Source organism: Aspergillus niger (assembly GCF_000002855.4).
Source record: "Aspergillus niger supercontig An14".
In the NCBI taxonomy this organism is placed as follows: domain Eukaryota; kingdom Fungi; phylum Ascomycota; class Eurotiomycetes; order Eurotiales; family Aspergillaceae; genus Aspergillus; species Aspergillus niger.
The window spans coordinates 1,670,899-1,681,580 of record NT_166529.1 but is presented as its reverse complement, the minus strand read 5'-3'; the positions used below and the strand labels follow the sequence as shown (position 1 = coordinate 1,681,580).

Here is a 10,682-nt window from a genome sequence, read left to right as displayed (position 1 = left end):
CGTCTTTCGACGCTGCCAGGAATGTATAGAGGAAGAGATTCGTAGTAACCATATAAGCGAATACACCTAAACTTACTGGTTGTAATGATAGGTAACTCTAAGAAATAATAAAAGGTCCGGAAATTCTACAGAAAATCTGTGATAAAATAGCTGAATTATTATGTCTGGGACCATCAGGTTAATGAAAATATATATGACTGTTAACTGTACGGTTAAATTGACCGCCAGCTAACGGTCAGGTATAGCCACTCTAGATATGATGGTGATCACACCGACAAAAGGTCTCGCAAGGCCGCAGAGACGACGTTGAGAGCAGATCGTCAGCTTTATATCGTGGAGTCGGCCTGAGGCTAGCCTGCCCACAATGGCCGCAGAGCTTTTCTTGGAAGCCTTCTCGTCGGTATCGGATGGCGGGCATGTCAGACTCAGGACTGAAGTCCAGGGTATTAGGTTTAAACCTTTCGGTTCACCCATCGTAGTCCCATTGTCAACAGAACAGCCCCGACCTGCCTAACCAACCCAGCCATTCTCGGCCCTGCACCGGCATTGGCCAGTACATGTAGCTCCCTAATGTATGTTTTGCCTTTATATCTCGCCCACGATAGTCTCGCTACACTATGACGAACCTCTCCCCAAAGGGCTGTAAGTACGTCCATCAATAGAAGATAACCTTCATATCATCCGCGGCCTTCCAGAGAATAGTGTGACGCTACGGCTCACTGGCCATGTTCGCAGCAGGGTGCGAAAGACTTAACTGGGTATATAAGCATGTGCTTATCACGGGATCCACCATAACCTCTGGGTGTTTGTGCCCTCCAGACACCTCTGTACTTAAAGCAGCTACACTGCAGCCTGCATCCACACCTACCCAGCATGTCTAGTTGCTTGGCCTGAGCCTTGACCGTCCTTACGACCACGGCACTCTTCAAGCAGGTCTGTGGTCATCCAGCCCTCCAGCCGAGTTTATTGCGACCGCCGGTCACTCTTACCCTGCCCTGTCTGACCTTACGCCTCTGACAAGATCGATGTTGAGTACGCCCTCGGACAATGAGGAAGGGCCAACCAGCAGCAGCCTAGATATACACTACGGCGAATGCTACTACATCAAAGACAATAATAGCGGCAAGTCACTCGGCTCAGACGGCGGCGTATACAGTTACTACAAGTTCGGAAGCGGGCGACGAACCTTCCAAGTGTGGGACACACGGTCATTCCCAATTCACGCAGATGTAGAGTGGAATTACACGGTCCGCGATGGCAGCAAGTTCTTCCTCTGGGATCCGCAGGGCAGCACACAGACGAACGGGGGCAGTTGGCTAACCACCAATCTAGGCGGCTACACCTATCCCGGCTTCGGCGGGTACTGGTATTAGCTGCATTTCAGGGGGTATCAGGCGCATAAGCGAATTCATGGGGGGATAGCTGTGACGTTGGGGATTGCTCAGGTTGATCCTCTGTCTCCGTTTTCGGATCTCCGCGGCCTCGAGGTCTCGAAGGATTATTTTTGGAATCAGGACAACGAAGATACTACTGATGCTATCTTCGTGTCGACAGATTGTCATGATGATGACAGTGATGCGGTCGATGTGTATATGGAGGCTGAGGTGGGTTTTGCGGCCAGTGAATTGTGTGGCATGTATGGTTGCTCCTGAAGGAACAAGACTGGCTGGCTCTGTCCGGCTTCCACGATAGTATCGCCCCGGAAAAGTTTGCTCTTCCACGAAAGAAAAGTTCATTGCCAGCGAATCATGATTTATTCCCGAAAAAATACGTGCGGGACTTCCCATGGCCCGTAGCAGTGTCCATCAACAACCCGAAAGTATGAGATTCCAACAAGGTCTAGATCCAGCCTAGTTAAATAGAGATATTATGATCGTGATACATTTCCCAAATTACTCGTGATCTTCGTCATCAACTCGCTCGGTCATCTGTTTCACTCGTCGAACTCATCATCCATGTAATGGTCCTCCTGTGCCCGCATCGCTTGCATGAGCATCGCCTGGAAGAGGCTGTTACCCCCTTCGCGGAGACCCAGTAAGCCATATTCATCTGTCATATCGTAAGGGTCATCATCAGAGTAGTCGTCGAGGTCGGAGTCGCCCGCGAGGTTCTGCGGACAATCCGGATAAGGAGTGATGGTGAAATCGACGGACGTGTCCTTGAACAGATCCTTAATGCTTGTGTAAGACTGCTCCGGCGTCTGGCCAAATGGGATCTGCTGACCCGGAAGTTTGATGGGGTCGGTAATATCCACGGCGAGCATTTCGACGCGCTTGAGTGCGGGAAGGCGTCCCTGTCGATGTTCCTTAGCCAGATGCTCGGCCAACCCACGGACGGAGACGTTGCAGTCGTCGACAGTGAGCTGTTCGAGGGTGGGAGGGAACTGGGGCTGCAGCGGCAGGAACGCTTGCTGAACGGTGAGTCGCCGGAGCACGGAGAAGTCGCGCAGCGGGCCGATCTTCGCCTGGCGGGCCACGTAATCATCGATGTTCTCTCGTTCCTGGGGTTCGCGGTTGAAGGTCACTGTCAGGCATTCTAGGGTGTCCTTGTGGGGGAGGAGCGCGGCGCATAACTCGGGAGCGGTGGCTTCGCGAACGGGGCGGAGGTTATGAGGCTGGTCCTCAGGGTCGATGGTAAAGTTGTCGTAGATGAAGTGAGTCACTGTGCGGCATGCGCGAAGTAACTTGGTGACAGAGGGGGCATCGATGTGGCAGAGGCGTAGGCTGATCCGGCTCGTGGTTAACGATTGTGGAGTCCAACAGGCGGGAAATAGGTCGTCACTGAGGTGGGCTTCTTCAATATTTAACGAGCGTAGCTGAGGCCGACTGATCATCTCCTCGTAAATAGTAAGCGGATAGCCCTTGAGGAGATCGTCACCCTCAAACCACAGGTCCTCGAGTTTTGACAATACGGCGGGATGGCGCTTCCAGAGTTGTTCGAGTGGCTTCATGGCAAAGTAACCTCCCGCCACTGTCAACAAGCGGAGATTTGGAGCTTTCAAGATGAGCAAGAGGACCATAAGACTGTAGTCGAGTTCCTCCTTCTTCAAAGCACTCATCCAGTCGCGCTCGTCCTCCTTGGCTAAGCCGATATCGCGTATGGAGGAGCTAAAGAGCTTTCGGTCGTCGGCGGTCAGGGGCTTTGGGCTTTTACCAAAGACGTGATGATCGTGGTCTGGAAGGACGGAGAGGCTGCGGATATGTTCGCCTAGGCTGGGACGGCAAAGGACGGTGCGGGTAAGAAGAACGAGGTTCCGCATGTCACCAGGGAAGCCAGACAGATCAACATGCTCGAACAGCAGGGGCTGGGCGAGGTCGCGGAATAAGCGGCACACCCGACACAGATTGTACACGTCGATCACGTCCTGGATCTGTGTGCTCCCTCCCTCCCAATCATCCTCGGGATTCTCCTCATCGGTCTCATCATCTTTATCCTCAGCGACCCAAGGAGGGCGTGGGAACAGTCTATCGGCAGGAGGTTGTTGGGTTTGAGTCTTGACGTTTTCATCGGAAGACTTGGTGTTCTGATCCAGTGGGTTGGAAGGATCGCTGTGGGCAACAGAGGAGAAAATATGCAGAAGCAGCTCCCGAGGGAGGTCTTGAATGTGAACCATGGTGTTTAAGGAGCTGGAAACAGGACGAGCAGATGAAAGATGGAAGGAACAATGGAGATTGGAGAGGAAGGTCAATCAGGATCGAAGCATTGGCACCAGGTCAGAGAAGAAAAGCAAGCTTAGTCCCACTAACTACCTGGACTGCCAGCCAGAAAGACGGTGAAAAGTGAAGATCAAGAAACGCGTCGCGTCGAAGTATAATTGATTGATCAACTTTGTTTAATTTACTTTAATTAATTACTTGGACGCGGGGTCACGGGACCGGCAGCAGGTCCCCACCGCTCTGGTGCCTTGGTGTCTTGGTGCCTTATGGCCTGATTGCCTGAATGGCTATACTATCTAGTTACTTATGTAGTCACTCGTAGTCATTATTTCTGATGGATCATGAGTACGCCCGTAGTAATTGCTCGCGATAGAGCGTTACCTGGCGACTAGAAACTCAGAAGGAGAAGCCAAAAATAAACCTCCAAATATCATACTAAGATTGTGACACTCTCGTGAAGTCCCCTCCGCAGTCGATCGTTGGATGATAGGATAAAGATATATACTATACAAATGTTAGTTCCCCTGCTTCCACTTACACTGTTCAGCTGAATTCAATCCCTCACCCCAGTAGTAGTTACTAAGTCCACTAAGGCACACAGTCATCTGAGTAGAGTAGTAGTACTTCATCTCAATCTACTACGGAGCCCAGACAAACAATATGCCATACGTAGTAGTAGTACCTGATCATGAACAAAACCCCGGTTCATGACGTCATCATGTGTCCTGCCCCGCGCCCTGCTTTTGTCTACGCCCTCATCCATCCTTATATAAACTCGGCGAATACTACCCTCATCCCTTGTCAATGCTCTCTGTATGCTCCATTACTAGTTGTAATACTCTCTTTATAATTACCTATCTCACTGTCACCATGCCCGACTTTTATCCCGCTCTCCGCAATCGCCGCAGCAACGAGCTCGCCCGTCTGGCGGAGGAGCATCTGCAGCATGACCTGCGCGCTGAAGACCGCGACGCTCTCACCACAGCCACACAAAAGGTCGCCTGGTGGACGACAATTGGCTCAGCCGTAGGACTCGGTCTGGGTCTCTACGCTGCCTTCCGTCTGAGAAGTTCACGCAAGGCTTTCTTCGAGGTCTTCCGCGCCCGCGAAAAGCCCACCCACGTTGTCTTTGCCGGCGGTCGCTCTGGTAGATTCATTGAGTCTAGTGCTCCTCCTGCTCAAATGCTGTACGCTAACCCCGTGGCAAACCAGAGCCGATTCCAGATATCACTCCACTGCTGAAACCCACCACCCTGGGTGATTTCGCTACTTATTTCTTTGCGAGCGCGGGAGGATTCTTCCTAGGCGGCGAACTCGGTAGGTTTATGCGCCTGCACGCTTTGAAAGACCGTGTTTTAGTAGGCATCTGCTAAGTATCACTCTTTTGTAGGCTTCTTGGGAGGAGCAGGAAGTGGAAGTCGCTGCATCACGGCGGATCCCGATCGAAGACAGAGAATCGAGACGGCATTTCGAAAGTTCCGGGCGGAGGTCTTGCGCAAAGAGGCGGATGAACTTGATCGAGGGCTGGATGTGTCCGATCAGATGTTCTGATCGGCTGATCTCGTTACGGGGAAGGAATATAAAGGCCATGTTCTGTTGCCCCGAATATCTGGAGAAAGCGAACCCACTACGGCTTCCCACTCCGAATATGTCCGGCCACCATCTGTTATGACGAGCGAGACGATTGTATAAAATACGAATGTAATTGAAGTACTCCCAAACCAATCGAATCATTACTTCCAGCGGTTCTTTCGACCTGCAGCAGTCAACAACCTCCCGGCCATAGCCAGCGGAGCCATTCTCGAGCACACGCCTTCCAACTTCCCGAGAAATAATGCTTGACCAGAACGTCTGGTGCAGACTGGTCTTCACCCTGGAGCACCGCAAAAGATCGTCGCGGAAGGATGACCACGTCATGCATGCGCACGATCTCGTGAAGATCGCGGAGTTGTTGAATCTGCTCATCATCGGAGTGTAGATAGCCCAGTACCGCATCTGTCCACACACTGGGACCAGTCCAGCTCATCACGTCAATGTCCGCCTCAGCTTCTGCAGTCTGAGTCGAGGCATAGTGACCTGTGCGGTCTACAATGGACTGCAGCACGTCCCGAAAGATGGGGTGACCGGGAACAGATGCCATGGTCCACTGAACAAATTGCGGAGATCGGGGCAGGCCAGTTGTGGCGGCATCGCCTTCCAGACCGACAATAACAGCCGGGGGTTCTTCATCCCCATCCTTGACTGGGCCCATTACTGGCCACGGCAGCGGCTGGAGGAGGTGGACATCGAGGTCATTGTAGATCCCACCCCGCCCGAATAAAATCAGGTAGCGACAAAAGTCAGATTTCAGAATCGGGACGGGTAGGGCCTGAAATGTGGCGGCGTATGACCCAGTATCATCGAGCTCGTGTGCAAGTTCGAGACACGACGACTCCCTCCAGTACTCGACCTTCCATCCTGATTGGAGCCACGAGGTGCTGTGTCTATCCGGATTGAAGCTGGATCCGCGGGTTCCCGGTGTCGAGATGAAGAGTTGGTGGACTGTCTGCGGAATGGCAACCTCGAGAGGGTCAGTCGGGACAGAATCTTGCTGTGAAAGCGCCTGGGACTGTATATGTGTATAGTAAAATGCAGAGAGAAGGCCCAGCAGGACAATTGCCTGGATAATCCAAAGGCAGCGACGCCTCATTGGCGGTGCAGGAAGCTAGGGGTGATGGAAAAGACGGGCGCTTCCGACGCAACGCTGGAGATGCGAGCTGTAACGTTGTCCCTCTTGCAGTGACCAGTAATCACGCTTTGTCAATCTGCAAATCGACGAGACATGGCCAAAGGCGAAAAAGGGGGAAGAAAGCTTTGCAGAGCGATGTACCTGGGTCGGACAATGAACTTTTTAAAGACCTGAACAGTTCTTTCCTGTGTGAGATAGCGACCCACCCGGCATGTTGCGGAAGAGATGCACTTGGCATGCACGGATATCAGAGAGACGGAGCTGAGGGTTGACGGGGGGATGAGTTTGAATATGTGCATGCACTCTGCGGAGGGTTGAATCTGTCGCCTATGCTGGGGTTGCAGGTTGAGTCTTCTCTCATTATCGTACGATGAAGCCTTGCAGTTTGGAACTTGAACCGATCTTCAAGGTGAGGGTGTATCTCCGCCAGCTTTTACTCTGAATGCTCTCACATGCACGAGGTTCCGGATAACAGACAAGCTAACGAGATAGCTCCCCACTCGGTTGCGGCACCAAGTCACTCCTCCAATCCGCCATCACCATTGCCCCTGCCCAGACTTACTAGTGCCCAAAATGTGTCCCTAAACCCTCCACTAGCAGAACTGCCCGTCAGGCAGACGAATTAGGGTTGTGACCGGCGCCGACAGGGCGTTCGGGACCAGCCAGTCGGAGCAGCACCGAGGGACGCCTGCTGCTGTGAGGATCAGGGTGGGAGATCAGCCATCGTGGTGTTGTTAGCGGGTGTTCATCGGGTGCGGCTGGACTGGTGCCGTGCTAGATACCGCTAGGATGAAGCCAAAAACAAGGTCGTTGAAAACATGAACCACGACGAAAGCAGGCACTACATAATGTGCAAGGTCTGGTCTTATAGTCCATAATTTCTTTTTCGTAATCAAGTCTATTCTCCTAAATATGTCAAAAGACTTGCGCGCTATTTTTCAAGCCCAAATGCAAGACCAAAATCTTCATGATGCGATGCAATGTACCGAAGAGGATCTCTGCATCCATGTCCACCCGGCAGAAACAACCGCAAGCGAGTGGACCAACCAGGATAGAGTAGTAGTCATCGTCATGTTGTAGTAGTAGTAATAGCAGCAGCAGAGGTAGTATATACATTCTGTACACAAGGGGGATGATAATGACATGCAATGAACAAACAGGTAATAGGTGCGAGTGGATGCCGGCTAGTGGGGGAAAAACAAAACCATAGACACAAAACATAAACATGACATGAAAAACCATTTCTCGGAACTCATCGAAAATGACCCATCAAACACCTATACGAACACCAATGCGTTGAATACCCCAGAACAGCCCAGCTCGATCTGGGAGGTTAGCAGAGAGGCCGAGGTGGACCCTGTGAAGACTTCGCTCGGAAGGACTCGATCCACCCTTAAGTGGAGGCATTGTTGGCGCACGTCCAGCTGGCCGAGGAAGAGCTGTCGTGGATGGCCTTGCCAGAGACGTAGAGACCCAAGCCGCACTGGTCAGGTTAGTGTCAATGCGCAATTGCAGAACGGGGATGGATAAGTTGACAACATACAATGGCGCAGGCAATGCCGAAGATGACCAGGTTGACAATGGTCAGGAAGATCTTTCTGGGCGAGGCAGTGTACTGGCCACGGTTCATGACCAACCAGAACATGGCAGGGAGTCCGTCTGAAATGGAAGGGTAAGCCTGGGGTCCAAAATAAAGAGTAAAGAGGGTGGACTTACAACTGAACCAACTACCGAAGAGAGAACTCTGCAATCACAACACCCGTTAGTAACAACAAGTCTACCGCATGTCTCAGGGGCTAGGGAAGCATACGATCAAACTCAACAAATCGTTGAACACGGGGATTGACTCGGCAATGATCCAAGCAATTACCCACACGCCCAGTGCAATGGCGACCCACGATCCGACAGCCGCAAGACTGTTCGTGTGCATCTGGGGGGAGCCGCGCCAGACACGAACGTAGATGTACTTGGACGCGACATGACCGAACACAACTCCGGCAATGATCACCTGAGCAACCAATATATTAGTATACGAAATGGAAAAATTTACCGAACAAAGACATGGGGGGAGACACTCACGGTAGGAATGGCAAGGCCGTAGGCAACCTTGCTCATCAGCGGACCGGCAGAGGACAGCGCCGGGGAAGCAACATCAGGACCAGCGTAACGGTAGATGACCATGGCCGTGACGATGTACATGGTTGTATCCGTGACCTGCAGCATGGCCAGCGACTTGGGGAAGTCGCGAGGATCCTCCATTTCCGAGGCAAATCCGAAGAAGGCCACGTGAGCAACTGCAGAACAAGAGTTAGGAAGGATGCTTTGAGAAAAGAAGGGAAGACGAAGAGGGACATACTGAAGGCGAAGACGATGTTGGTCACTGACAGGAAAGCAGTCGAGAAGCTAGGATGGGTGGTGATATCGACCTGAACGTGATCGGGCGCTTGCATAGCGATGGCCACCATGGTGACGATCGTGGCAACGGTGATACTGGTACAAGCTGTTGTTGCGAAAATGAAAGACGGTGGTCAGTCTTGGTCTGAAAACCAAACAACAATGAGAAACATCGTGGACATACAGGCGAGAGACATCCAATACACCTTGCCCATGGTGCGAGGCAGAGCACCGATGAAGCTGACAACCAAACCGACGACGCCGAAGACGATGGTGCAGGTGCCATGACCGGTAATGGTGTTGAACAGCACGGTGAAGGTGAGAATGTGGCTGGACATCAAAAAGATACAGAACAGCAATTGGCCAAAGAAGAGAATTTCGCGGCCGATGCGGCCAAAGAGGATTTCTCCCGCATCACCCATGCTGTGGACTTGGGGATAGCGCAGCTTAAACTGGCCGATGACATAACCAGTGTACCAGGAAATGCCAGACAAGCCCAGGATGAGGAAGATGGAGCTGAACCGGGGTATGTTAGAGAGGGTACGGAATAAAGTGAAACTTGACAGTGGAAGCACTTACGGGACGATTCCAAGAGTCGCCACGGCCGATGGCAAGGACAGAATTCCCAGGGAGATATTCTCCGCAATCATCACTATCACATTTCGGTTTAGATGGTAATTCTTTACCCTTGGATGGGGTTGGGGTTGGGGGAAGCCCCGAGGAACCTTACATATACCACAGTGCCACCATTTCATGACACGGTACTTGACCTCACCACACTCCTCATTGCCAAAAGGGTCGTTTTCCGGGGGGGATTCATTAGCGGAGACCTTCTTCTCGGCCAGATCATCAGCCATGATGTCGGAGTCGTGGTGGACGGTGAGAGCCTCAAGATCCCGGGTAGTGGGAGCCATGGCGAAAAGAAGGGAGCGGAGCGGAGAGGTGGTTGTAAATTGTCAGGCGGAAAGAAGAAAGAGGCGCTATACTAATAGAAGGGAAGAAAGAGAAGAAGAGGAGAGAGATCAGAGGAAGGCAGAGAGTAGGGAAGGGGAGAAAAAAAAAGATAGAAAGTTTGACGGCAGCGGAGGGCTGCAGACACACCGGGGGAGGGCTATACGTATTATGGGCGGGCTGACGGGAGGGTGGAGGATGGGCTGGCCTTTGCTTGACTAGTAAGTCAGCAAAGTAGCAGAGTAGTCTAGCAGATGAGTACTCCGTAGTATTCTAGTACGTATCTATAGTCAATTATTAAGAAGCTGCGGGTTTAGGCTTTTTCTACATTTTGCTCAGATTGTGGGGGGGAAGGAAAAGAAAAAACGAGGATGCAGTTTCGCCCGTGGCCACAGCGTGGTGGAGCCCTCCCCGAGCCCGATAATCAATCTCCTTACGTTAAAGGCAGACTAAGTCTGTCTGTCTGGAGGGGGCAAGCTCTGGTCCGGTGGTTCAGTTGGGAAGGCAGAGCGAATCATACTGAAGAAGCCGGGCTGGTTTTCCCCAGGAGTACCACCAACTGCGTTGATCACTCCAAAGAAAAAGTCGTTACCTGGAGAAGTCTAGGACGGTGAACTGCTTGACGTGAGGTGACGGTCGCAACAGCGAAGCGGATAGAGTTTGGGGCACCCCAGGCGTTTCCTGATTAAACATCATCATCTCCAAATGCTACTAACTCACTCCTAATTAGCTAACAAATGATGTGGTTATGCATGAGCCATGGGTATGTAATCGAGGTTAAGAGCACTGGAAAAAGTATGCTCATAACCAAGATGCCCCGTTGCTGGTGGATTTTAGCCCGGTGTACCTGATGGTAATAGTGTGTATATTTCTTAGCTGGTTATCTCTGGTTGCTCTTTCCAGTGCTACGGTGTGCACAAGCCATGAATCATTGTTCGGAATAATAATGACCC

General features: G+C 51.8%; 5 protein-coding genes across 5 annotated transcripts; 2 read left to right on the top strand and 3 right to left on the bottom strand.

Annotated features, from left to right (window-relative positions):
- Nucleotides 1–617: 617 nt before the first annotated feature.
- On the top strand, nucleotides 618–1,373 carry An14g07170 (uncharacterized protein; the record flags this gene model as incomplete). The annotated part of the gene is made up of 2 exons (XM_059744395.1): nucleotides 618–642; nucleotides 934–1,373. 2 exons carry the CDS (start codon nucleotides 618–620, stop codon nucleotides 1,371–1,373), a joined length of 465 nt encoding a protein of 154 aa, XP_059604715.1.
- Nucleotides 1,374–1,933: 560 nt separating this feature from the next.
- On the bottom strand, nucleotides 1,934–3,613 carry An14g07160 (hypothetical protein; the record flags this gene model as incomplete). The annotated part of the gene is made up of 1 exon (XM_001401302.1): nucleotides 1,934–3,613. The coding sequence occupies one exon, from the start codon at nucleotides 3,611–3,613 to the stop codon at nucleotides 1,934–1,936; it is 1,680 nt and encodes a 559-aa protein (XP_001401339.1).
- An 847-nt stretch (nucleotides 3,614–4,460) lies between these two features.
- Nucleotides 4,461–5,207, top strand: An14g07150 (hypothetical protein; the record flags this gene model as incomplete). The annotated part of the gene is made up of 3 exons (XM_001401301.3): nucleotides 4,461–4,803; nucleotides 4,869–4,973; nucleotides 5,047–5,207. The coding sequence occupies 3 exons, from the start codon at nucleotides 4,461–4,463 to the stop codon at nucleotides 5,205–5,207; spliced, it is 609 nt and encodes a 202-aa protein (XP_001401338.3).
- Nucleotides 5,208–5,421: 214 nt separating this feature from the next.
- On the bottom strand, nucleotides 5,422–6,345 carry An14g07140 (uncharacterized protein; the record flags this gene model as incomplete). Its single annotated transcript, XM_001401300.3, has 1 exon — nucleotides 5,422–6,345. The coding sequence occupies one exon, from the start codon at nucleotides 6,343–6,345 to the stop codon at nucleotides 5,422–5,424; it is 924 nt and encodes a 307-aa protein (XP_001401337.1).
- A 1,432-nt stretch (nucleotides 6,346–7,777) lies between these two features.
- An14g07130 (uncharacterized protein) lies at nucleotides 7,778–9,692 on the bottom strand (the record flags this gene model as incomplete). Its single annotated transcript, XM_001401299.1, has 9 exons — nucleotides 7,778–7,867; nucleotides 7,928–8,043; nucleotides 8,101–8,128; nucleotides 8,195–8,392; nucleotides 8,464–8,678; nucleotides 8,741–8,884; nucleotides 8,963–9,294; nucleotides 9,358–9,430; nucleotides 9,509–9,692. The coding sequence occupies 9 exons, from the start codon at nucleotides 9,690–9,692 to the stop codon at nucleotides 7,778–7,780; spliced, it is 1,380 nt and encodes a 459-aa protein (XP_001401336.1).
- Between the last annotated feature and the right edge of the window lie 990 nt (nucleotides 9,693–10,682).